We start from the raw sequence: 27,909 nt of genomic DNA, 5'->3' as shown, positions 1-27,909 counted from the left end.
GAAAATATCTGACTTGATATAAGCATAAATTATTTTGTAAGCTACTCATTAAACACTTACTAGATACCTACTATGCGCCAACAACCATGCCCAGAAATGAGATTCAGCATTTTAAAATGTCATGACCATACTAGATATTCAGATTTACTGTTTATGAACCACTTTGTAACTTTTAGACCACAAGCTGAACGTTGCCTTTGGGTGAAATATTACTACTCACTATTTTATTACCTTTAGATGAGTGATCCTGAGGGTCTCACCTATAGATTTTAGGGCGTGAGCTCTGTGACAGCTCTTTGACCTTCCCAGAAGGTTCTTCCGTTTCCTGGTTCTAGATGACTTTCTGCATGGCCGGGTTCCCAGAAGTCTGACCTGGAGAAGAGATGTTGCAGTATATGACCACGTGAATATGTGTTACCATTCTAAACGCCACCTTTATGTTTTAGGCTTATGGCTGGCTCCATGAACACACAGGACCAGAATCAGACCCAGTAATAGTTGTGCGATTTCTAGGAAGCACGGACATGAGTACCGACCTCAGGACGCTCCTCCTGAGTGTTTGCGAACAATTGGCAGTGAACTACCGGTGTCTGGTTCAAAACTACCCTAAGAAGATTCATGACCTCCGTGACTTATTTATCAACCTTTTGAATGAGTCTTCACTGCAGAGACCTCTAGTAATAATATTCGACGCCCTCGAGCAGCTCTCAGAGAGTGACGAGGCCAGGAAGCTTTGGTGGCTCCCTGCTCACCTTCCCCGCTTCGTACGGGTCGTCCTCTCCACACTGCCCAACAAACACGGGATCCTGCAGAAACTAAGGTGCCTTATCCACGAGGAAAACAATTACATCGAGTTGATTCCCCGGGACAGGAAGATGTGCAGCCAGGTCCTCAAGCACCAGCTGCTGCGAGTCAAAAGGAAGGTCACCTCGGGCCAGCAGATTTACGTGAACAACGCGTTCTCCAAGTGCACGCTGCCCATGTTCGTGAACCTGACCTTCAGGGAGGTGAGACACTGGCGGTCTCACAAAGATGTCGATGAATCCTCCCTGTGTGTCACCGTTCATGAAAGTATAGAGCAGCTCTTCTGGTCCTTGGAGAAGAAGTGTGGCCAGAAACTGGTCTCCAGGGCACTTGGTTACATCACCATGGCCAAGATGGGCTTGAGTGAAATGGAACTGGAGGATGTGCTGGCCCTCGACAACAGTGTCATGAATGAGCTCAATGAGCACACCAGGCCCACCAATCCCCTGAGAGTACCTTACCTGTACATTGCGAGGCTCAAGGAGGGTCTCAGTGGATACTTAATAGAAAGACACGTGAAGAACGTCACACTCCTGGTCTGGGCCAATAGACACCTGCAGCTCATAGCCCAGAAGCTGTATCTGAAGGAAGACAGTCACCTGCATGAAATGCACACCATCCTGGCAGACTATTTTCTGGGGGTCTGGTCAGGGGGCAGGAGGAAAGCCTTTTGCCTCGAAGACCCCTACTTGAATGGCTGCCTGGACTTGGAGAGCAGAAGCCTGCTGGAGGAAGAAAAGCACTTCATGGAACAGGCTTCATTTGACAGACAGGCCCCAGACCAGCCCTGGGTTTTCCAGTGTAATCCACTGGAGCCCGACATCTTTTTCGTCAATCATCGGAAAATGTCCGAGCTCTTGTACCACCTGACGAGGTGTGGAAAGACCGATGACCTGCTCTACGGCATCATCATGAACTTCAGCTGGCTTTACACCATGATCAAAATTGGCCAGTTCGACAAAGTGCTGTCGGACATCGAGCTGGCTTACAACTACTCGCAAGAGAAGGAGATGAAGTTCCTGGCCAACACCCTCCGCAGCCTCAAAAGCAAGGTCATTGCATTTCCCGGCTCCCTTTCAGCAGAGCTTCAGCAAAGGCTGCTGCCTGTCCTCAGTTCCCTGCCCAAACTGAGACACCTTCTCCTGGAGTGTGACAAGGACGGGCCCAAATATTGCTCCATTGTGCCGCTACATTCATCCATGGACGTGACATACAGCCCGGAGCGTCTTCCCTTGGCGTCCAGCCACCTGCACGTCACCGAGATCCTGCCTACTTGTAACCCCAGGACTGTCCTCACGGCTTTAGAAAGCGGTTCCATCAGCACCTGGGATGTGGAAACGCGTCAGCTTCTCAGGCAAATCACCACGGCCCAGTCCGTCATCCTGGGCATGAAACTCAGCGGGGACGAAAAGTATCTTGTGGTGGCTACGACCAATAACACCTTGCTGATTTATGACAATGTCAATTCCTGCCTTCTGTCCGAAGTGGAGATCAAAGGGACCAAGCATGGAAGTGGCTCCACCTACATCAATGGGTTTACACTGTCCGTCAACCACGCCCTGGCTTGGCTCGAAGCCAGCAAAGACGTCACTGTCATCGATCTGCTCTACGGATGGCCCCTCTACCAGTTCCACTGCTGGTACGAAGTGACGTGTGTGCAGTGCTCTCTGGACGGGGTATATGCTTTCTGTGGGCAGTACCTGAACACCACCACCATCTTCCACTTAGGGAGCGGAGAGAAGTTATGCACGGTGACGTCCGAATTTTCAGGGGGCTTTGTGAAATTCCTCCTGATCTTGGACACGGCTCAAGAAATGGTCATGGTGGACAGTGAGGGGAGCCTTTCCGTCTGGAACACGGAGGACATTTCCAGCCCCCAGCTGACCGACGACTTTGACTGCCGGAGGGAAGACAGCGAGGTGGTCAGCATCGAGCTGTCGGAGGACCAAAGTGCAATTCTGATCTGTAAAGCCCTCAGCATTGAGCTCTTGGACACCGGCATGTGGAAGGTGGCCGAGAAGTTCAGGGCGAAGCACAACGAGCGCTTCATATCCGCCGTGCTGTCCAAAAACGGAGACTGCATCATCGCGACCATGGAGAACACCTCCGCCGTGTTTTTCTGGAGGCGGGACACGGGGCAATGCATGGCCAGCCTGCAGGAGGTCTCGGGCACCATCGTGAAGCTGGTGAAGTCCAGTCGCCACAACATGCTGCTCTCTTTATCGACCAGCGGCGTGCTGTCCATCTGGGACGTCGACATCATCACGGCCATGTCCAACATAGACAAGACCGGGAAGCCCATCCAGAGCCTGGTGTTGCCCACGAGGGGGGAAATCATCTACTCCCTGGACGGCTCGGACTGTGTGCATAAGTGGAACTTCAGCAGCGGGTTCATCGAGGCAGTGTTCAAACACGAGGGCGTGGTGGAACACTGCGTGCTGACGTCCACGGGAGACGTGATGGTGACCTCGGATGACAAAAGCAGCCAGTACGTCTGGCACACCGGCAGTGGGGACAACCTCTTCCGAATCAACGGGCAGCGGATATCGCAGCTGCTGATCACACACAACGACCAGTTTGTGGTGTCTCTGTGCGAGGAGAACGCCTCGCGGGTCTGGAGACTGGCCACGGGCCACCGCGTCTGCAACATCCTGACCTCACTGCAGAACGCCTTCATCACCTCTGCCAACACCTTCGTGGTGGGCATGACCCAAAGCAAAGTGCTGGCCGTCAGCCTGTGGACAGGGAGCATCACCAAGAAGTTCTGCTGCGAGGATGGCACCACCATTGTGAGCTTCAAACTCATCCCCGACTGCCCCGACATCATCGTGTTCATCACGTCGGCCGAGACGGTGAACATCTGGAGCCTGACGGATGAGGTGATCTGTCGCCGCGTGCAGCTTCCCAACAACTTCCTGAAGACCCTGGAGGATTTTGAAATTTCTCCCAACGGAAAGTTAGGCATCATCTCCCGGGGAGATGAAAACATCAACGTGCTAGATTTGCACAGCGGTAAGCTGCGGGTGGTGCACGCCTCCGGGGTCATCTGGAGGCAGAGGCTGTCTCGAGATGGTCGCTACTTGGTGTACATCTGTTTCCGCAGCGGGGAAGACGAGGATGAAAATGGTGCCATCTCCAGTCTCATTGTCATGAGACTGGCCGACGGCAAAAATATCGGTGCTTGTTCCCTCTACAAAACACCCACGTTTCTGGCCCTCTCCCAGAGGCACCTGCACATCGTGGTGGGTTTTGACGACGGGAGCATAGGGATTTACACGGTGGTGGACCGTGTGGACGCTGCCCTGAAGATTAAAATCGCCACGTCGAATAGCAGGCAGATATTCAACAATGCGACACAGACATCCAGGGCAAAGTGTAGCAGCTACTGTTTCAAGGCGTCTGTGGATTGCTTGTGGAGAGAGTCTACTGAGGTCTTTGCCAGAGACAGTCCGATCACGGTGAGTGAGCCCACGGAGCCCAACGAGGCGACGCCCTCCAAGAAACACAATTCTTGCTACGACCGGGTGTGTGCTGCCCTGGAACCCAGGGGCCACAGCTATGGCCCTGATAACTGACGGAAAGGTTTTTCCTGCTCATCAGAGACGCGCGAGACAGGTACCAAAGAGCGGTGGGCGGAGTATCTCCCGTATCCCAAATGATAAACGACTCATTTCTTAACAGACAAGAAAGAGGCCCGAGTCCCGGTGTGAATGATTCACATGCTCCTGAAATGCACAGAAATGGGAAATTGGTTTGGTGTTTGTCCTTCCTGTCATGTTTACCCAGGATTGAAGTCTTGAGACTTTCCTAGAGAATTTGTAGAAATCATATTTCAATGACTACATCACCTGGGGAGAGAAGGTGGTTTTAATACTGTGGGGGAAGAAGCAACATAACTCAGACCATGGGTCCAGCTGCGAGAGGCTGGATCATTTGGACTGGCACCGGTTTTATAGAAATCGGATGAGATCGCGGACACACAGGGCTGTTTGACTTCCAGTGATTGTGCGGCCATAAGTAAACACAGCCTTAATCTCTTCTCTTACATTTTACAATCCTGACAACTGTGTAAACCCAGTCTTCAGAAGGAAGGCCCAACAGTGCAAAATCATGTATCAAAAATGACCAGATGTACTCCCAGTTTCCCAAGAGAAAGGATGTGCAATGTGAGGCCATGAACTGGACTGGGACGAGAGCTACCTGCCACCGTCACAGGGCTACCGAACCCGCAGAGTCAGCCTTCGTGAAAATACAGTTGCGACAATTGCATGCCAAGGTTTCTGTATAACGGGACATATGGTTTTTGAAGCTATTTCCTGGGCTGCAAAAGAACACATTTACTAAGGAACCACAATCTTTTCATGTCTTTTTGCAATGCCTACGTGTGCTGGGTGCAGAGGAGATTTTCGGAAAGGGCATTACAGATTTGGTCCAAACACCTGTTCATTTCTATCATCATAGTAACAGAAGTCTGTGCTGTTCAGTATGGAAGCATACGTTATTTCCTAAATCCCTGCAGTAAATCTTAACAGAAGGAACGCTTTCTCGTCACGCCATCTATGAAACACTGACGACATCTGCCTTACTCTTACTCCTCCTCTTTCCTTGGAAAACCCAGATAGGTGACCAAATACTCTGGGACAAATGGAAGATGCCTGTCTTTGTGCTATAATATCCCATAAATCTTCGGGGTGTCCAAAGGCTCTTTATTGTCCCTGTTTGTAATCGCTTTCTTACTTCTACACACTGTGTGTTTGCTTCTTTATCTGTCTCCCTTTCCGCTCCAGGACTCTTCAGAAAGACTTTTCTAGTTTTCTCCATGTCACAGCAGAAGAAGCTGTGACATGATGGATTAAATCTTTTTTTAAAAAAAACTACGTCACCTATGTAAAAGAAAACATTACATCCCGAAAGGGGAAAGTGATTTTCTTCATGTGGCATGTCTGTGGATAACTTTCCAAAGGGTGTCAGTAGCGGTGGTTTGGTTTTGCTTGAAAGGGGCAGTTGTGACTTGAGTAGGCAGAATAATGAACAAGGAACTGACTCGCTTTCGGTCCCACACTGCCATGAACTCATCACATATCCGTAGACAGATCTGTCACCTCCCTGCTGTACTGTGTTTGTAAAGTGTAAAATAAAGATCATGGTAGCATCCCTGCTATAGCCCTCACAGGGATGTAGGGGGGCAATGTAAGAAAAAATATATAGTGACATCTTGATTGTTGGAAAGAGATGTCATTCAAAGAGGAACACCCAATCCATAGTGAAAGAACTTTTGTCAGGATGTCCCTCCTGGTCTAGCTACCAGCCAGGGAGGTAGTGCCCAGAGAAGGCCCAGCCCAGGTACAGATCACCTGGAATTTACTGTATGAGGCGATGCTTTTTTTTAGCACTTCAGAGGCAACACAGATTATTCCTGTCATTATCAGTTGGACTCCATGCCACACATTTCTAAGAATTAAATGCCTAGATGGATTAAGTGTAGTGTGTGAATGTTCTGTGTAACAGCCAATAGAGTTTAACAAGTGACTTGAATGATTTTTCCTAACTTGTTTGCAAACTGATAGCTCATATTGAATGTTTTTATGTAAACTTTGTATTGTTGGGAAGAATTACCCAATCAGAGATTTATATTTTCATAAATGTTACATTTAGTTAAATTTTGTTACAGAGTTGTTACACTAGAAAATTACTGCAGTCTTCAAATAATATAGTCTTGTGTATGTATTGTTTGTATGAATAAAAGATAAACTATGTAAATTTGTGTGGCATTTGTTTTTCTCCCAACCTAGGCAGATGTAGTTAGAGATTGTTAGTAATAATAATAATAATTATTCGTGCTTACTATTTATATACCAGGCACTATTTTTGGAGCTACGCATGTACTAAACCATGTAATCTTCACAATAGCTTTATGTGTTAGGTGCTGGTAGTATTCCAAATTTACAGATGAAGCAACCTAGAAACCCAGGTCTAGGGAGAATAGCTGAACAGGACTTCAATGCACAACCAATGTACTTTTTTCTCAAAGCACATAAAAATACAGCGTTGAGTATCTGGTAGGCACTTTCTGATAATGACCTTTAAGACCTTTTCTAACTTTCAGATTACAGACCAGGCTAGGCACTGAGAATTCCTGGAGGTCTTTGCAGACTCTCTGGATCTTCAGGTGTACCACGATAGTTTGTACACTATTCAATTCAGCAAATATTTATTGGGGCATACATTTGGCCAAGAAGACAAAGGTTAATAAAGTAGCGTGTGCCTTCTAGGGTTTCACAGTGTTAACAGGAAAACAAAGAGGACAACAAGTTCCATGTGTAAGTTCAAGGACAGTGTGCTTCCCGCCGGAGCTGGGGGTGGCAGTGGGAAGGACGATGACCAAGGACTTGTCCACTCATAAACTCCCTGCCGGTGAGAGACCCGGGGGCTTTCCCACATGCACCTCTTCTTTTTATCACCTAATGGATCTGAGAAACACAGGCGTGCGCGCGCACACACACACACACACACACACACACAGTTTTTTTAAACAGGGCAGCAATGGAGGGCTTAAGTGGTGATAACTAGGAAATAATCAGGTGAAACTTTGTGTCTAGCTTCATGTGAAAATCAGTCTCAGAGAAACTTAAAATCAAGATGTTAAGAAAAATATTGAATTGTCCATCAGGCTTATTGCCTCCATTTCATATGGCTGAGACTGATTTCCGTTTAAAATTTACCCCTCCTGAAAATGATTCCACTACCCATGCTAGAGAATGCCTTCTTGGATTCTAATCTAAATCCTTCGCATTGAAGGTTAAACTCTCTTCTCTTTTGGTTCTCAGAGAAGATATAGAGGAATTGACCATTAATCTATACTAATAAAAGGGTAATATGCTAATTAGACTGGGTCAACCGGACATCTTCCAGTCTTCCTTCCTTCCGGACAAAGCCACAGTGGCAGGGGCCAAGGTGGAGGCAGTTAGGGGTGATCAGGCCAGCAGGGGAAAGCAATTAGGGTGATCAGGCTGGCAGGGGGGAGCAGTTAGGGGCAATCAGGCTGGCAAGGGGGTGCAGTTAGAGGGGATCAGGCCAGCAGGAGGGAGCAGTTAGGGGCAATCAGATTGGCAGGGGTGGGCAGTTAGAGGCGATTAGGCCAGCAGGGCAGAGCAGTTAGGCGTGATCAGGCTGGCAGGCAGAGTCATTAAGGATGATCAGGCAGGCAGGCAGGTGAGCGGTTAGGAGCCAGCGGTCCTGGATTGTGAGAGGGATGTCTGACTGCCGGTTTAGGCCCGATCCCACAGGAGTCCCAGATTAGAGATGGTGCAGGATGGGCTGAGGGAACCCCCCCCCTCCTGTGCACGAATTTCATGCACCAGGCCTCTAGTCCTATATAATAAAAAGCTAATATGCTAATTAAGCCAAACAGCCAAACAACTGTCCAAACAATCTTCCAGATGAAGCTGGGGCTGCGAGGGCTGGCCAAAGCTGTGAGGGGCTGCGAGGGCCGAGCCCCTTGCACAAATTCCGTGTGTTGGGCCTCTAGTATTTATATAAACGAATTTCATACACATGGAATTTGTTGCTTAACTAAATATCTTCCTAGCATTAAAAACAGAACAAATACTGCCTGCTTGCTATATCCAAAACATTATTCTATGTCCTAGACTGATTTGAAAATTAGTCACACACAACTCCTGCCCCCTGGAATCCTACAATCTAAAGGAGACACAGCTAAGTCAGGTGTTAGAGAGACTATGACTCTGGCCAATAGAGCTCAGTTAGCCGGGCATCAACCGGTGCACTGCAAGATTGGCGGTTTGATTCCAGGTCAGGGCACATGCCCAGGTTGTGGGTTCAATCCCTGATAGGGGGTGTATAGGAGGAAGTCAGTCCATGTTGCTCTCACATTGATGTTTCTCTCTCTCTTCCTCTCCCTTCATCTCTCTCTAAAAGTCAATTAAAGGTATTTATTTTTAAAAAAGACAGACTGTGATACAAAGTTGTTAATAAAAGTGAAAACCAAGTGCAGAAAATACACCATAGAGGAGCACTAAAGCCTGGGAATCAAAAGGAATGGCCAAGAGATGAGAGAAAGCTGAGGCTTGAACAATAAATAGGACTGAGCTGTCAGAGTGTCAGAAGGACATTTCAGGTGAAGGAAGCTGTAGGAGCAAAAACAGTTGATTATTTTGGATGAATTCAAATGCTATGTTGGGATTTCAGACTTTATTCAGTAGTCAAAAAGGAATCATGAAAAAATTTTTTAGGAGAATGGACTGATTGGCATGGTACTTTAGAATGACTCAGGCAGTACTGTGTCAGATGGATTAGAGATGGATGAGACCAATACAGAGACCATTGCAATGATCTGAGATAGAAAGTATAAGACTTTGCTCTTAGGACAGTGGCAGTGAGAATGCTAAGAGGAGGGACAATTCAAGAGTGATTTCAGGAACAATTGAAGAGCTTAACTGACTGGAGTTGGTGATGGAGAAGGAAAACAAATTCCAGTTTCAATTGCAACTGGTAGATAGCAGAGTTGCAAATATAAAATGAATCGTTTAGAATATGAAAGTTGTGGCAATAATAAAGTTGGACCTAGAGAGTTCAGAGGTTCAGACATCCATGCAGGCAACTGGAAATCCACCATTCATCCAATAAAGAAATCTGAGCTAACAATAAAGAATCCAACCAGTTACCTCTTTCTTAGAAGTATAAAATGCCTGTATGGTGCCTTTTTGTTACAATGTAAGCCAATACCATACACTTAAAATTTTTGTCCTTTTTTTTAGAACTATATTGACAAATCTATTCAAATTAGCTTCCCTATCTTCCATGACTCATCAGTTGGAAACAATTTATATGCCATTGAAAACACAAACACATTTTAAAAACTAAGTGAATTACGGTGTTTTCAGTTCCACATGCTTCAAGAAACCATCGGTTTCTCTTCTGTATTTTGCACAGCGACCCCTCAGGTCCATGTGATCCTCAGGAAGTACAGATCACACTTTATATAGACACACCAGAGGGTGGGGTTTCAGTGTATCAACGTGACAAATTATGTCGCTCTGGTAATTTGAGGTTAACATGACAGAATCCCAGCCTTTACTTAAACAGCCACTTGAGCAGATTAAGAGCCGTGATCTGAAAACCGGACTATACATCACCCCCCATATCCCTCACTGTTTCTGAACCTATGCGTCTGGGGTGGGACCCAAGAATTTGCATTTTTACTAAATTCCCCCAGGCGGTGCTCATTCTGCTCGTCTGGGAACCACACTTTAAAACCTAAAATAAATAACAAAGTCTTTATGGCCAGAATAACCTAACTGGTAAATGTACCAATATCCTGTGGACATTACTAAAATGTCAGCTAGAAGATGGGCATGAGGTTCCTTTATTGTGACAAAGGGTTTTACCCGAAAATTATGTAAAACAGAGTATAACTTCCCTCATAAATCTGTCACTTTAAAGCATGCAGCTACTACACGACCGGGAAGATTCCGAAAATGAGTTTTCCTCCATAAAGGCAATTGCCATGTGAATGGCGCTGGAGTCACTTCAGTGGAAACATTAAGAACCAAGGGCAGTGGGTATAGCATTCTCTGCTTGCTTCTCCAGCACCCTGTGGTATCCCTGGATGAGTTGGAGGGGAGAGAGAAGAGGGTGAGCTAGGTGGCGCAGTTGCTCAAAACATTGTACTTTGGAGCTCAGGTGAAAAGAATGCCCCATGCTTAAGTAATACTTTCGGGTAAAACAATCAGTTCGTCACCCACCTTAGGTGCGCGGATTACAACAAGTACAGGCGTGGAGCTCAGGAGGTGGGACGAAGCGTTGCAGCCGAAGCGCCCGCCCCAGGAAAAGAGAGAGAAGGTAGGGGCGGGGAGCATGATTGCATTGAGGTCCCACTGTGGTCTAGACAGGCGAGCGCCTGCAGCTTCCCCGGGAATTAGCCTGGGAGCGGCTGCGCTGTTACAGCTCAAACCATCCATGTCGCAAAGGCAGGCGGCCCTGCACACGCCAGGTCTAAGCGGCCGATGCCAGAACCGCGGAGGTTACTGAACAACACAGGGGTGAGGGGTGTAGATCCACTTGCCAGGGGTGCAAGGACTTCTCTCCCCACTTCCGTCCCGAATCCCGGGAAGCTCCCCTCTCCCGACAGCAGGACAGAAAAAGTTTCCAGCAGGGGCAGGAGGCTGCGTGCAACCGGGTGCGGGTGCTCAGAGGCCGGGCGCCAGGAGTTTTTGCTTCAGTGCGTCCGGGAGGCCAGCGCCGGCTGCGGGAGGGGTCGGAGTTGGAGATCGGGGCCCGAGCGCGCGCCCGGGGTGCAGCCAGGGCACCTCCGGGGGAGCCGCGCGGCGCAAGGCGCGCAGGTAAAGGGTTACACGTGCCGGGGAGGCTCGCCCCGGGCGGCCACGTGAGGCGCCGGCCCAATGACCGCGCCGGGGCGGCAGCTGCGAGCGCCGCGGGCTCCGGGCGCCGTGGAGCCGCTGGTGTTTCCCGGCGCGGCCGCCCGAGGCCCGCGAAGCCATGGGCGCCGAGTCCCCGCCGCCGCCGCCGCCCGGCCCCAGGTAGGACCGTCTCTGCCCCGCGCGTCCGGCCCGCCGTGGGGAGGACCAGGGCTCGGGCTCCCTGCCGTGGGGAGGACCAGGGCTCCCAGCTGCGGAGCTGGGCTTGGTGGCATCATTTCCCCGACTTCTCTCGCGGGTGATTTTTATTTCTTTATTTCCTTTTGCCCTGTGGTGAGGCGACTCTCAGTTTGATTACTCGGGACAAGTCTCGTAATTCAGCAAAGGCGCGGAAAGAGGCAAAATCCAGGACAGGGGGCGGGTGGGGGACTTGTATCAAGTGCCCAAAGGTCAAGACAGTTGGTACGCTTGGCATCTAGTTGGTAGAGGAAGCACTTTTGTTTTTAAATCCCTAATTAATGAACTTACAGCCGTGCCTGAGAACTTGACTTGGAAAAACTGCAAGAGATTTTCCTTTATTTCTAAGTCCCTCCTCCCCCATTTTTAAGCATCTGAGTCTCTCTCTTTTTTTTTTTTTTCCATAAAACGGAAATGGAACGCGACCGCCGCTGTTTCTCCGATGCGCCCTTGGGTCCCAGGATTTGGCCCTTTGGGGTGCCGGCGCCCTGGGTGGAGGAGGGAGGGCTGGAGGGGACCCGGTGCGGTGCAAGGTAGGAGCACGTGTTGACCGCGGGCGCTGGCTGCAAAGGGTTAAGCGGTCGCGAACTGTTTGCTGACCATGTAATGATTAGGCCAGCTCCTCCTGGTCGCTTACCTGGGTCTCACTGACCTTGGCAGCCCCGGTGAGGTGGAGGTGAGGTGTTCACAAACCACCACTGAAGAATTGTTCCGATGATGTCAGCCGGGGTTTCTTTCTCCAGATCTGTCATTAAACTCCCTTTAGTAACCGGGCACATGCTATTGTCCATTGCTGTGTAGATGTTTGCCCAGCGAATTGAGAGGAAGTCGGTGTTCATGTGGTGGTTCCGAATCCTTACAGATAGATTTTTCTTCCCGTCACTATGAGAGGGAGTCACTGGTGCCGCTTCTCACCATGACTTAGGGATCCTCCGTGGTTGGAACCAAGCTATTGGGTGTGTGTGTGGGGGGGGGGGGGGGTGGTGGTTAATAGCTGGGGGAAAGATGAGAAATATTTGAGAGTTGAATGAGAAAGAAATGGAAACTGGCAGCTACTTTTAAAGACAATAGAGTATATATTTGCCACTTATTCCCACATTTATTAGTAAAACTCCAGCTCATACTGTTTTAAGCAGGAGACTAAAAAACAGCAGTGCCTACAGGGCACCTTAGCAGTCCTGGGGTACATCACTGAAACAGTACTTTGAAGCACTAAAGGTAGAGTTCTGCAGGGGTTATTTGCATGTATCTGAAGTGTATGGAGTCAGTTATAGGAAGCTGCCTTGATCTCAGAGGAGGAATGGACCAGGCACTGATAAAGGAAGGTAGAGTTCATGGTATTTCTCTTTGTCTACTCCCTCTAACCATCCTGCGCCTGCCTGCTCGTTCCTCAGCAACTATGTGATAAGTGCCTATCTCATGGCACCTGGCCCCAGGGCCTGGTCCTCTTCGAGGTGGTTCTAGAGATTTAGAGAGACAATGACATGGAAAGATAAATGCGAGGAATCTTAGCTATGTACTAAGAGCTCTTGCGTATATGGACTTTAAAACAGAAAACTCGTGTATCAATGAAATATGTCCATTAACCTAAGAAAAGGAAGGCTTCCCCTGACTTCTCACCTCATGCCTCTGAGCCTGGACACACTACCTACCTGGCTGAGCTCTGGCCAGAGGCCCAGCCCCCAGGGCAGAGCAGGTACTGCCCTCCTGGCTCTTGGCATGGCCCTGCCCTGGGTGCCCCAGAGCCCATTGACTGGGCTTCTTGGAATGGGCTCCAGGTTCCGAATAATTGACTGCCAGCTCCCCAGTAGCTGGGTTTCTTCCACCTGGAATGTTTCAAATGTTCCCCTCATTTCACAATTTTCCCAGTTACCCTGAACCTTGGGCACTTTGGGGGGAGTCTTGGTTAAATAGTACTTCGGTCCTGCCTTTTTTTCCTTCTTCCTTTTTTGGTCTTTAGATAATCTGGTTGCAGATAAAAATCTAGCTCTGGCCAGTGTTGCTCAGTGGATAGGATGTTGGCCCTCAGACTGAAGAGCCTCAGGTTTAAGTCCCAGTCAAGGGTACATACCTGGTTGCAGGTTCCATCCCCAGCCCCAGTCAGGGTGGGTGCCGGAGGCAACCAATCAATGTATCTCTCTCACATCAATGTTTCTCTCTCTCCTCCTCCTCCTCATCCTCCTCCTCCCTTCCACTTTCTCTAAAAATCAATGGAGCCGAAACCGGTTAGGCTCAGTGGATAGAGCGTCGGCCTGCGGACTGAACGGTCCCGGGTTCGATTCCGGTCAAGGGCATGTACCTTGGTTGCGGGCACATCCCCAGTGGGAGATGTGCAGGAGGCAGCTGATTGATGTTTCTCTCTCATCGATGTTTCTAACTATCTCTCTCCCTTCCTCTCTGTAAAAAATCAATAAAATATATTTAAAAAATAAAAATAAAAAAAATAAAAATCAATGGAAAAAATATCCTTGGGTTAGGATTAACAACAAAAAATCTTCTTTTTCTAGATATCTATAAAAGAGGAGCTGCTAGGCGAGGGCAGATGTAAGCCTCACCCATCTGCAGGTCTGATGGGGCACCCACTTGTAGCCTTTTTTAGTCTGGTTACCACATGAATGCTACTTAAGAAAACAAAATGAAATATTTTCTCTATTTGCACCCTGAGTATGTCATAGCCCCACAGAGATTAGAATCTTCAGAAGGACTATATGTCATCAATATGACCCTTCCCTAACGCATACTTATACCACACCCATTGGATGCATGTGTGTCCTGAAGCGGATGCTTAACAGAACTCGAAATACTGACTCGGTCATTAACGTCTTAGAAAAGACACTCCTCAGCCGCATAGGACAAAAAGAATATCATGTCCCAACTGTCACCCCTAGCAGTGAACGCTGTTCTGTTCAGAGGACAGGTGGCTCTAAAATTAAGTGAAACCCGGATTTGGCTGTGGAGACAGCACTGGCGTAGACCCAGAGCCACTAGACCCCGGGAGTGGTGCTGGGGACACAGTCCTTGCCTTCAGAGAAGCAAGGAGGATGTGAAGCAGAGATTGTATTTAGAAAGCCTCTGGCTGCAATGAGAAGAATAAAATGGGGAAGATACAAGCAAAATAGTTTCTGTAAAAACCCACATGAGCGGGGAGAGAGAAGTGAATTGATTCAAAAAAATAATTAGTGAGCCCAGCCAGCATGGCTCAGTGGTTGAGCGTTGACCCATGAACCAGGAGGTCACGGTTTGATTCCCCATCAGGGCACATGCCCCGTTACAGGCTGGATCCCTGGTAGGGGGTGTGTAGGAGGCAGCCAATCAATGATTCTCTCTCATTATTGATGTTTCTATCTCTCCTCCTCCCATCCTCAATAAAAACATATTTTTAAAAAAGATAATTAGAGGGCCAAAAGTATTTTTAAATATATTTTATTGATTTTTTTACAGAGAGGAAAGGAGAGAGAGAGAGAGAGAGAGAGTTAGAAACATCGATGAGAGAGAAACATCGATCAGCTGCCTCCTGCACACTCCCCACTGGGAATGTGCCCGCAACCAAGGTACATGCCCTTGACCGGAATCGAACCTGGGACCCTTGCATCCACAGGCTGATGCTCTATCCACTGAGCCAAACCGGTTAGGGCAAGGGCTAAAAGTATTTAGGATATTAACTCAGAGAAAATGTTAGGTGGCTCCTGTCTCTGAAGTTAATTTACGTATCATATCAGAATACGTTTGTTCCAGGTAGCTAACCATAAAACACGTGTTATTGCAATGCTGTTCTTAATTACGTCACTGTAGGGCCCCATATACGTACTTTGTTTCTATCACAGAAAACAATTTTTGATAAACATGAGCCAACCTAGTGCTCCTTTGTGTAGACTTAAAATATACATCTGAAGGCAAAGTTAAGATAAACTGTTGCCCTCATATTTTACAGTGTTCTCATATTTAGCTTAACTCCTTCTAGGAATAAAAATACCTGACTTCCGATTGTGTAACCGTGGTGGAAATGGGCAGTAGAATAGCCTTTTTTTTGTTTTTAAAGTTGGTCACAACATGGCCTGCTGTCCGTGTCAGAGTGTGGACTAGTGGTAGGTGAGAGTCACTGAATGCCTGAGAGAGAGAAGAAAACTCACCTTGGTTATTGACTCGTTACCACATGGATAGCTTTTTAATATAGCAGGTATTTGGATATAATTGTAATTCACTTGTTTGTTAGTCCTAGAGTTCATCTCCATCCACACGAGTTTTTAAATTTCTTTTCATCATGGTGTTAAATCTCTACCCATTTGATGACAATTACTAGTAAGTACATATCTTGGGTAATTTATGTGTGAAGCAGGCAGATTGGTTCGTACTTGATGGCTGTAAAACAGCATCCCTCTTGCCCTGGCCGGTTGCTCAGTGGTTAGAGATTTGGCCCACAAAGGGCCAAAGGGTTGCAGGTTCGATTCCCAGTCAAGGGCACGTACCTCAGTTGCAAGTACAGTCCCTGGCCCAATCGGGGATCATGGGGAGGCAACCAGTTGCTGTCTCTCTCTCACATTTCTCTTTCTCCTCCTCCCCCTCCTCACCCCTCCCTTCCACTCTCTCTTTGAAGATCAATGGAAAAAATATCCTCAAATGAGGATTAATAAAAACCCCACAGTATCCCTCTTATTTGGTGATCAGACTACACGCCCTCAGTTCTCCAGAATATTTACTACAACCTAGAAATGAATAAAAGCAGTTTACCTGTCCGCGCAAATCGTGAAGAGCCACATACTTATTTCTCACTGGAACTTCCTTGGCAGTATTTATCTTTTGATTCCTGATGAGCTTGGCTTTCTGGGTTCCTGGCCCACAGCAAGGAGGCCCACCTTGTAGGGTCAGGATATGGCTTTTGTGATTAAGTAGGAAGTGTAGCCACAACCAGATGCTAATAGCGAAGACAGTACAGTGAAGGTTGTCTGTGATTAAATCCTAAGTCCACGAGAAAAGAAAAATTGGGCGCAGAACTATCTGTTAGCAAGGAAATAAGTATTGCATTTGGGGAAAACACACCTTCAATCATTGTTAGAGCCAGAAAAAACACACGGGGGCTCCCAAAGCTTAAACAACATGTCCCAGGTCACAAGGCTGCCCATTGGGAAAGCGACTGGGACCAAAATCTAAGACTCCCGATTCCCAGTTCAGTCATCTTCCTACTACTGGCCAAGAAGTGCACATTTCAGTGGTATGGAAAAGTCATTTTCTATTACGTACCTTTTCCTTAAAATGTCATAGCCACCTTTTATGGAGAAATTACTTATATGTTCAGTAGCATTTGTCTATTGCCATGTAACAAACCACTCTACACCACAATAGCTTAAAACAACCACCATTTATTTTGTTTATGGATCTGTAGTTTGGGCTGGAGAATCTGCTGTCTTTTCCAGACTCCCTTAAGTATGTGGTGTCACCCAGGTGGCTCTGCCTCTGAGGATTGGCTGCCCACTGCTGGGTCAGCGGGGGAGCACCTGGGCCTCATGCCCCCACTACTGGGCAGGCCAAGTGTAGTTGTAAGAGGGCCCGTGGAGTCGGGGAGCTCGGAGGCCTAGCCTGATTCAGACACAAGTTGCTTCTCTTCCAGTCTATTTTAAAAGCAAGTCAAGAGAATTGTGCAGATTCAGGAGGGCTGGAGAATTGTGGCCATTTTTGCCATCTACCACATTGGCTGAGCTCTTTTATATATAATTTACCTAACTTAATCCTTACATCAACGCTGGAGGTTCGGGCAGAATTCCTATCCTACAGGTGAAGTGGTGAGTGGTGGAACCGCAGGGTGGTCACCTGGGAACTGGTTAGAAATGCAGAGTCATGAGCCACCTCGGATCTGTTGAGTCAGAATCTGCACGTTAAGGAGATCCCAGGTGATTCTGAGGAGCACTGCACTGAAGGGAGCCTGGGAAAACCATCCTTAGGGAGGCTGGAGGGAGAACATTCCAGGCAGGGAGAAGCAAGAGCATGCCCTGCGGCTGGAGCCTAAGGCACGTGAAGGAATTCCTGGACTGGACGGGAGGAGGTCACATTTCTGCAGTAGAGGGAGGTAGTGTGAGGCTGACAGGATCTCTGATCCTGAGGATGAGTCTACCTTTTAGGAAGCCGGACCGAGGACGGCCTGGAGGGGAGCGTGATGAGGTGGTGCTGTCATCCGGGCATGCCATGAGGACGACTCACTGAGGGAGGGGTGGTGAAAAATAAGAGAGCAGTGGTCCAACCTGGGAGGCATTTCAAAGCACATCCCACTGGACTTGATGCCAAATTGGAGTCTAAGGAAAGTAAGAGAGGAAGCGAAGGTGGCTTCGGACTGCCAAGTTCTGAATTGTTTCCCAGCCTTTCGGTTGGGATGTTATCTTGCATACATTTCTTTGCTACTGAAAAAGAAAATATTTTTTTGGTGATAAAGGTGGTTTTGCCAAGAGTCCTAAATTTGTATGCCCATGTAAATGTCCCATACACAGTGAGAGAATTTGGGAGGCGGGCAATTAGTTATAGTGAAACAGCTCTTTGTAGAGTTCTTCTACAAAGACCCTTATTAGACCCTCCCTGCGCTGGGGACATCTGTGTGGGTAGGATGATTATGCCCCGTTCACAGGTAAGGACACAGATTTAGCGATGTCGCTCAGTCAGGACTCGAACCCAGGCTTACTGACTCCAAGCCCAGTGTTCTGTCTGTGCCCTGAAACATGCTGCAGGCTGTATATTTGGTCTTTGGAGGAAATTTTCAATCTGATCAGTTTGGGGTCTTGTTTTGTCTTTCATATGCACTGTGCCAACTCAGAGAGGTGCTTGAAAATTTATATGGTTGAAAGTTGATTTTAAAGTGACTATTTCATAGACATTTGAAAACACCTCATAAAAACTGGTTTCTTTCATCACCTGGTTTCCTACTTTTTAAAATTTCCATACATTGACCCCAATGGCAACAAATTGCACTTTATATTTCAAAGGATGTGAACTACTTTGCAGCCTTTTCCTTTGATTCTTTGAGTGATAAAAAGATTATGATTATTTCCAATTTGCAGCCTTTTCCTTTGATTCTTTGAGTGATAAAAAAGATTATGATTATTTCCAAATGCATTTTTAAGCTTGTTCTTAAGCAACTAAGCTTAGGCTTAAAAAACAACAAAAGTATAACTTACCATCGATTACAGAATCATGACCCCCAAAGGGGTCGAAACACCTGGTTGTATGGAAACTAAGGCCTAGAGAGAAGGAGTTCAAGGGTACCCCACAAGCTGGAAGCAAAACTGGAGCTGGACCCCTTGTTTCTAACCCTGAGCCCTGTACGTGGGACAAAGTGCATTTACTGCTGCAGTGCTTGCTGAAGAGAATCATAAAACAGAAATAACTGGCAAGACAGTGAAGATGTAGTTTACAAAGTACAATTTATCTGCATTCTCTTTTAAACTTGACATGACAGGCTTTATGATTCTCATTGGGATTTGGTTTTGGTGAGGGAGGCCAGGTGTTCTAGGTGTGGATGTAATAAAAGCTCCAGAAATACACTGCAACCCAGGCCGAGGCCCAGCCTCAGAAGCCGGCTGCTGGGGGCAAGCCCCACCCCTCACCCCCAACCCCCAGCGCCCATGGTGCAAGCAGTTCCTATTATTGATGCGGCACTTTCTGAAGCTGAAGCGCCTGGCTAAGTTGTGGCCCTGGTGAGGTGAGCATGAGCAGGCAAACCAAGGAAGGTAGAGAAGTCGCAGCCCGCTGGTGGGGAGAAAGCTGGAGGCCTGTTTTTTTAAATACTCAGCCTGAATTCAAAGATTTAATGGGGTAAAGGAGTGTGACTTCTACACCACAGCAGCAATAAAGCTAAAGTGACTTCAGAGGAAGTAAAATCTCTGAAATCGCAATCCTTGAGAGACCGTTGTCCTGTAAGACCTAATTAGACAAACAAAAGGCAAGACAAGCCAACAAATAAAAACTCAAGAATGTGCCGTCCGAGCACTTCACGGGGCCCCTGATGGCAGGTGTGGCTGGGTGGGGCTCACGCACACGCCCGTAAGTCAGAAACCATCCGAGTCACCCTCCGACACAGGTGACAGCATCATGTACACGTGTGGTCCCATTAAATCTCTGCTCCCCGCTGGCTGCAGGTCGCTCCTGGGAGCCCTTTAAACAGAAACTGGGGCGGGAGTTGTCCCTTCTTCCCTCACTAACCACGTGGGCCACTGTGCTTCTGGAGTGAGTCAGGGAGCCTGGAATGAGGGCTGGACGCTGATCGGCTGTGAGTCCCGACTCTGCCACATGCTGGGGGTCTCGGGAGGACTGTCCTGTCACCCCCTGGGTTTTCGTTTCCTTCTCTGTAAATCGGAGGCGCTACCTGCCCCCCCCCCCCCCCCCCCCCGTAGCCTGCGTCTGCACTTGGTAACTGTTCAATAAATCGCATTCTCCGCCTCCGTGGCCTTCGTTTTTTCGTTTTTTCGGATGTAAAATGACAGGTTTGACCAGGTGGTTGTAAATGCTTCCTGCGCCTCATGCGTGTAAAGAATTTGGTGTGAAATGTAGTAACAGTTCCGTGTTTGCATCCGTGGTGAGCAGGGCGGTGCCAGGGAGTTAGTTTTGAGGAAACAAAGGTGGAGCCATCTGAGAATGCAGGACTTCTTGTCATGCTGAAGCGATCATGCGGTGAGTGTGCGGATGAAAGGAAGCCATAAATATGGAGAAACGAGAGATGAGGGAGGTGACATTTTCCCGGTCCTCATTTCCATGAAGGATTTTCAGAATAAGTGGCATTTAACATATTTAAAAGGGAGGGCCATCGCCTTGCCTGTGGTCCTTTATATAGTCTTCATCCTTCCCTTTGTACATTTAGTTGGAATATATATATATATATGTGTTTTCACTGTGGAGGGCCCACACCACTTAGTGACATAAAAGGGTTGTGTGTGTGTGTGTGTGTGTGTTCCTGTTAATGCTGAAAAGGCTAAAATCTAAACGATCTTCTGTTGAACAGATGAGTCTGTACCAGGTGGTAGGGATACAAAGGTGAGCAACAGGGACCTGGACACAGTCTGGACACAGTCTCTTAGGTGTGGAGGCATCAGCCATACAGACCTGTCACCGGCTTCCTGCAGGGACCGCGGGAGGAGTCCTGGGCCTGTGAGGGTGGAGCGGGAGTTGGGACCTGGTCTGCAAAGCAGGAAGGGTTTCCTCGAGGAGGGACAGACGAGAAGGAGCCGCAGGGGTGGGGGTGTGGACAGCCGGCTCACACCCCCAGTTGGCACTGTCCCTGGTAATGTCTGGAGTACCTGGCAAGGGAGACAAGATGGTAGGTGGAAGCGAGATTATACAGGCCTTTGTCGGCCGTGTGCTATCATCTGACCTCAACCAGTCTGGCCCTTCTTATTTATCTAGAGGTGTTTTGTTTGTTTGTTTGTCTTTTGGGGGGTGGATGTTGAAACCTCCAATATTTAGACGTGGGTGAGGATAAAGGTCTCCTTCCTCACAGCCTCACCCTTGGTCCAAAAGCAAATCTCAGGCTCAACTCAGCCCCACATGCCAACCTTGATTAGTGAGCAGGAACGAAGACAGCCATGCATCCTGTTGTGTAGGAGTGGTGACGTGCCTCTTTCTGCCCTTTTAGTTTCTCCAGCTCTATAGTTCATGGATAGTTCATTCGTTAGAGGCAGCGTGACACTCCTCAGAGGCAGGAAACAGCAAGAAACACCTGAGCTCCCACCGGACAAGGCATTTTTTAGCCACAATCATTGGGAACTGTTGTGACCACCGGTTCCTGGATTGCCACCATCCACAAGATGATACAGGAGTGGGATCGCCTCTCCCCCATTTCTAGCCCATCCACACATACAGAACTGACTTGAAGGGAAAGTAACTTCTAATATCCATTTGCTAGTTAATAAAGTCATTTGCATTGTTGAGAGAGAAAAGAAGCCGACATAACTGCAGATACCACCTCTGGACTGAAGCCCTCTGATAATAATTCTTACTAATCATCTCTGAAGTGTATATTCCTGATTAGGGCAACTAATTTAATCTCTGTCCTAGGGTACAGATTAAAATCACACCCATAAACCTCAGGCTATCTGTGCTGACATATCTCAAAGTGAATTCCAGGTAATACAGTCATTATAAGGCAATGGTCTTTATCTTAAGAACAGTGAGAAGCTATTGAAGGTTCTAAACTGGAAAGTAACAAGATTTGCATCTCTGGCTGCAGTTTGGGAACCAAAGGCTAAACTTGGGGGGAGAGGAAACCAATTAAGAAGAAGCTGTTGTATGGATGGTACTGACTCTCCACTTGAATAAAATGGAGGTAATCAGATGGAGAGAAGTAGATTGGTTCCTGAGATGCTAGGTGAAATGACTGGGACCTGGCGATGGTTCGGAAGTGGGAAGTGAGGGAGAAGGTGTCCACACTGAGTTTAGGACAGGGGACACAAGGAATTTTGTTGCAGTGTTTATGATCAAAAAGAAAATATTCATATGCTGTCAACATACAATAGTTAAGTGAAGTACGATTTGTGGATATAATGCAATGCTCTGCCCTGATGAAAGAAAACGAGATGTATGTGGGATGACGTGGTGGATGGATGTCAAGGATATAATCTTAAATTTAAAAAAATTTGTTGACGAAGCATGCACTTAGTGCTTCATTGTAATACAAATAATAATGATTTCAGTTACTACTTAACTTAGCCATTGTAATGACGAGACTTAGTACTTATAATTATCTGGAACAAAAAATTCCTGCCAGTGATTATCTGTGAGGCAGAGATTATCAGGGACATTTTCATTGTTCATTTGACACGTCTGTACTCTGCATTTATTTTGCAACTGAGAAATCGGACTTTGCAGAACATGAGCAAACGACACTACTTTCATCATGAAAACTCCTGATCGTTCTATCCCACAATGATTTCTCCCTCTTCTGAACACACAGACCACATTCATTCCAGAGTGTTGGATCAGAAAGGGGTCAGTCAGCCCTGGCTGGGTAGCTCAGTTGGTTAGAGCGTCATCCCAAACGGGTTCAATGCCTGGTCGGGGCACATACAAAAAGCAACCAATGAATGCAAAAATAAGTTGGACAACAAATCAATCTCTCTCTCTCTCTCTCTCAGATCAATCAATAAATAAAAAATTTAAAGGTGGTCAGTTAGTTCAACATCTCCACTTCACATCCAAGGACACTGGGCCAGAGAGGTTAATGTCTTGGCCGTAGTCACATGACCCTAAATTAATAGCAGGGCCAAGATGAGAAATCAGGGGCATGCTAACTCTTAATCTAGGATCCTTCCTACTACAAGAAGCTAAGTCTTCCCTAACACTCACTGTACCTGTGAATAACTTGGCTTTTATTGGACTGTGAAGTGAATAAATCCGTCTTTCTCCTTCAATAAATTAGGTGCTCAGACTGAGACAGGCGGTGTCCAGTATCGTGTTCAACACGCTGTAAACGCGCATTAAAGGGATCAGCAGGCTTGACTTGGTCTTCAGGTCCCAGACGCTAAAGGGACATTCAGGGAGGAGGAGGACTCCCACACTTGGGTGGCCCTCACACAGCTTCCTCCCCCATGCCCATCCCCAGGTACAGAAACACACACACTTATAAGGGTAAGTTATGGCACCCAGCACGGGCTGCCTTGCCTAACTGGTTATGCTGGGGAAATGAACTTTGGGCTTAAGGGAGGGTCAGTGAGGACTCTTTTCACCAGAGCAATATGCCAATCTCCTAAACTTCCTAAAGGAAATGGCTTGCTGTTCAAGGATTCTTTTAATTGGTTGATAATCTCAGTGACTTCTCCCAGCTGTCTTCAGAAAGCTCACTTCCTAAGCCTCTCAGAGGCCCCTTTCGCAGAGTGTGTTTCAGGGACTGTTCCTTTTACAGAATCACAGCCACCCCTGGCCTGAGTGTGGGCCCCCAGCAGTGTTTCAGCTTGTCCATCCACACGCATGGCGGTAGCCCAGCGAACCAGGCGCTTCTGCGTCAGAATTCAGGGACAGAAACAAGGGTAGAGAACTGTAGTGCTGTCCTTAGACCAGGCGTTACCCAGGGAGTTACATGTGTGTGGCTCTCTTGCGCATGGTGCCTGATGCTATTCTCCTTCTCCCCTGAAGCTAATGGGATGCTATTGTCTATACTGCGCTACACCTGACACCTGGTGTTTATCACCTAAATGGGCCGCGGTCTTTTTGAAACTGTTCTGCTCCTATTTTGCAAAGTTGGTGAGTTGTTTCCAGTGTTTTATTAATGTATTTCAACTCAGCATTTTCCATATCTTAAAACACTTCCATTTTTTAAATTACCATCTGTTTTATTTTTTAGACCCTATGCGTGCACGCGTGCATGCACACACACACACACACACACACACACTCACATGCATGTTTATATAAAGTTTAGTTTTAAACTCAAACTAGTTTCTCTTTTTCCTGTTGCTAATCATGTGTGTGTGTGTCTACAATGCTTTAAGTATTTACGTTCTCCACATAATGCATTTATACATTTTATCTTAAAAGTTGGGAAAAACAGTAGTAGTTAAGTATCACAACTGTGGTATGCTTTTAACTTATAAGAAAGCTAGTATGTTGATGTGATGCAAAGAAAAACATAAACTTAAAGTACTAGTAATTACTTTCCCTTCGGTCAGCAATATGTCTGCCTTTTAGGAAGCTCACATTATGCTTTCCACACGTGCAGAAGCTTAGCTTCTGGAACCCTAGCCTCCCACAGAGGCTGAGCGTGTGGTGAGGGGAGAATGCACGCCCTTCCATGGGGGAATACCTGGTGGACTTCCGTTCCAAATGGAAAAGGAAGGAATGTGAGAGAGTCACAACTCAGCAGATCTTAGAGTCAGAAACATCCCTAGATGAGAGGACGGGTGAGCCCTGGCGGAGTTAGAGAGTTGATATGATATCCTTCTAGCCTAGATCGGGGCCCTGTGTGTGCGCCTTCCAAAATACCTGGGAAAGGTTATGTTTCTCATTATGCTTTTCAGCTATGGCCAGGCTGAGCAATAATCTATCTGACTCATCATGATCTTGGCATGAGATACAGTTACCAAATTTTCTACTGAAATACAAAACATATTAAATGGACAACAGGATAGATTGAAGTTGGTCTGCTCTGAAAACTCAAGGATTGATGTTCCCCATAACTTGCCCAAATTAATGTTTTCATGCCGACACTGTGACACTTGGGGAGATATAGATTGTATGCCTCAACAATGGGACATTTTGATTGTTAATGGGGATTATTATAGCCTCTATTGGAAATTAAGATTTCCATGAAAGAGTTAGAATGTAAGGGTCTGTAGGTGTAATTGAGAGCTAGACAAGGTGGATCCAATGGTGTCTCCTAATATCCACAATTAACAAACATTTGAGTATCTTCTATCCATTTTTTTTACTTGATAAAGTAAATAAATGTAAGAAAAAAATTACCTCAAAATCAAAAGAGCAGAAATGTTTTCCTGCTAGAACTTCTCAGTTGGGACCACTGGAGGAATATTTATTTCTGTTGAAAGTAGAGGAAACCGAAGCAGAAACGGATTCTGTGTCTTTAAATTTGAAGATATTTTACAATTGCCCTTGAAGTTTCTATTTTCATTTGTTTGCTTTGGGTGGGACATGGAAAAATATTTGCCTACTGTATGTTACTGATCTGCATGCGTGTGTTCATGAATTTCCTTCCCTGGGAAAGGTGGTAGGCAGTTCATTGGTGAGGTCTGTTCTTTCTAAATGTTTGCACAGGCATGAATTTCTGTACTAAAAATTGGTAAGTTTTTTTAGTGCCTGAGAGTCAGATCTAAGAGATGTCTCTGAGATATTCAAAAGGATGAAACTTGAGGAATTAAACATTGGGTTTTCTAGTTATATATGATTACCAAAGCTACCCTAGTTATATAATCAGTTTTTTTCATTATAAATCAGTTTTTCACAAAGTACTGATGAAGTCTGATCGTTTGGGAAATCTTAATTTGCTTGTTTAAATCGCTTTTTAAAATATTTTGGTAATACCTTTAAATTATATTCAGTAGCTTGGTGGCAAGGTTTTTTATTTTTTTTCCTTAGGGGAATTAAAATTCCAGTAGTGCAGAAATTCTTATTCACTCAACAAATATGCATTGAGCATGTCCCATTTTCCTGACCTATAGAGTGAGTATAGGTCACCTCATCTTTTCACAAATGCAAAACTTTAATTTGTAAATGAAAGTCTTGAATACTATTCTCCCACACCATGCTCTTGGAATATACATTCATTTATCATATTTATGGAGCTAGGCATTGAGCTTGTGCTGACTGGGATGCAGAAGTAAACAAAAAAGCCCCTGTTCTCATGTGGCTTGTAGTCTCTACCAGGAAAAGGAACATTTAATAATCATAAAAATAAAAATAGAATTTCACATTGTGGTGCCACAAAGGGAAGGTAACTGCCTTTATGGGAACTGATTTAGATGGGAAGGGGAGCGAGGCCAGGGAAGGCTTTTCAGAGAAAGTGACTGTGCTCAAAGCAGAAGAATGAGAGAAAGTTAGCCAGGGAGAGAGGTAGAAGAGATTGGGGTGGTTTTGTTTTTTTGTGTGTTTTGTGGGTGGTTTTTTTTTTTCAGGGGGAAGGGGGTTTATGGTGTGTGTGGATGTGTGTGTGTGGATGTGTGTGTGGATGTGGGTGCGTGTGTGTGTGTGTGTTTGTGTGTGTGTGTGTGTGTGGATGTGTGTATTTTAAAGGGGGTAGGGAGCATGGTTCAGGAAACCCAGTTTCTGGCTTGAGATGTTAGTGACTGCTCCTGAGCCTGTCTTCACCCCTGTCCATTTTCTTCAACTGACTTGAATAGAAACCTCTAGGAGTTCTTCTCTGCTCTGTGATTCTTACGAACTGTGAACTGTGACCCCACCACAAGCTGTGATGGCTCCCTTTGGGCCATTTCTGAAGCGTCCCAGCCCAGACTCTGCCTGTTCCCAGAGACTGTATGCTGAGTTCCTGCCTGGCTGACCCTGGTTAGGCCAGATTCAGGCAGTTGGTTAGGCCGAGTTACCTCAACTTCCTGCTCCGCCTACATCCACATAGCTATCTACCCCTCTATCAATCCTTTCCTCATTCTCTCCATTCTCAGAGGATAAGGTGTGCCTTTTCCTCTTCAAGGTCAACACAAGGACTAGCCCCTATCCTCGGGCACGTTGCTTCACCAATTAATTCCTCTGTCCTGACTTCCAATTCTTAGCTCCCTCTTCTTCCCCACAAGAGAGTGTGTAAACTCTCCTCAGTAAACACACTCACAAAAATTTTATTACATAAAATACAGAACAAATATCTCTTTCTTTGAGCCTCATTTCTCTTCTCTCTCTCTCTCTCTCTCTCTCTCTCTCTCTCTCTCTCTCTCTCACCCTCCCTCCCTCCCTCCCTCCCTTCCTGTCTTTCTCTCTTTCCCCTTCACTGTTTCCCTTATTAAAATATTAAGGTAAATTTAAAAGTCTTGAGAATTCTTGAGTCAGTGATACCTTTACATAAAATTGCCAATTTCTCACTTCCTGTTGACTCCTAATATGTAAGTTTTCTACCCACATCATGACATGAAAATGTCACTGATGAAATTTGAATCTTACCTTAAATTTATGACCATTAAATCTCATAGTCGTATCTCATCCTCTTACCTTATAAACTTCCCTGCTACATTTCAAACTACTGACATCGCCGAAGCCTTCCTTTTTGAAATGCTCTTTCCTGGGGCTTCTATTATTTCTCACTCCAGCCCCTATTGGTCTGCCACCTACCATCAGGTCTGAGGCAGGAGGAGATGGGGAAGCTGAATCCAATCACAGGTCCTCCTGAGTTAGGGTTCTCTCACTGGGGGAGTTAGGGTTCTGTCCTTTCCGGGTGAACAAAGAATTCAGAGCAGGGATTAAAAGGTGGCTGGAGTCATTGATTCAGGTCGTTTGGCAAGGCAGCCTCTGTGGGAGGTGGAGAATCAGAGAGGACTTGAGAATTAGGTAGCCAGTAATTTGAATCTTGGGGACAGAGGTGAGAAGAGGGAACCCTTTGTCAAGTTTGGATTCCATGTTAAAGCAGATTTCTTACAAGATAGTGTGTTAACCCTGGAAGGTTTAGAATTAAGCATAAATACAATGCACTAAAGAAAACCCAAAGTATTTCTGTTGGAAATGTCTCTATTTAATCATTTAATATGCACAGTATTCACAGTTTTTAAGAAAATCTGTTAATTGACATGATTGAGCCTGTGAGTCCACTTTAAAATATGTCATTAGGTGATTGTTTTAGACTTTGGAGCTTTAAATTGAAACTTTTGAGATAATTTTGCTATGTTTTATACTGGACTAAAACATTTAAGAGAACTGAAGATTCACCTTATTTGTGAGTTTGATTTATTTGTTTTATAAAATGACAAATACTGGGGAAGGGTTTGTTTATTAGTCAGAAAACTGAAATATTTAAAGAGAAGATCAAATATATTACATTTTGTAAGTTTAA

General features: G+C 46.3%; 2 protein-coding genes across 6 annotated transcripts in view; both read left to right on the top strand.

Annotated features, from left to right (window-relative positions):
* Positions 1 to 6,534, top strand: part of NWD2 (NACHT and WD repeat domain containing 2) — a 152,149-nt gene extending 145,615 nt beyond the window's left edge. The window contains exon 7 of the mRNA XM_059673624.1: positions 447 to 6,534. Coding sequence (XP_059529607.1) covers positions 447 to 4,379 — 3,933 coding nt within the window. The 3' untranslated portion in view covers positions 4,380 to 6,534. The remainder of the gene's footprint in view (positions 1 to 446) is intronic.
* A 4,025-nt stretch (positions 6,535 to 10,559) lies between these two features.
* Positions 10,560 to 27,909, top strand: part of C1H4orf19 (chromosome 1 C4orf19 homolog) — a 70,222-nt gene continuing 52,872 nt past the window's right edge. For 2 of the 5 annotated variants that reach the window (XM_059673553.1, XM_059673533.1), the window contains exon 1: positions 11,234 to 11,363. The gene's annotated coding sequence lies outside the window, so the exon portion shown is untranslated. Of the gene's footprint in view, positions 10,666 to 11,233; positions 11,364 to 27,909 lie in introns of those variants that run through there. The other 3 variants (XM_059673513.1, XM_059673570.1, XM_059673497.1) reach the window with 3 other exon arrangements.

This window comes from Myotis daubentonii, chromosome 1 (genome assembly GCF_963259705.1).
Source record: "Myotis daubentonii chromosome 1, mMyoDau2.1, whole genome shotgun sequence".
Taxonomy (NCBI): domain Eukaryota; kingdom Metazoa; phylum Chordata; class Mammalia; order Chiroptera; family Vespertilionidae; genus Myotis; species Myotis daubentonii.
Note: the sequence above shows the minus strand (reverse complement) of the source record. Positions and strands in the feature narration are given on the sequence as shown.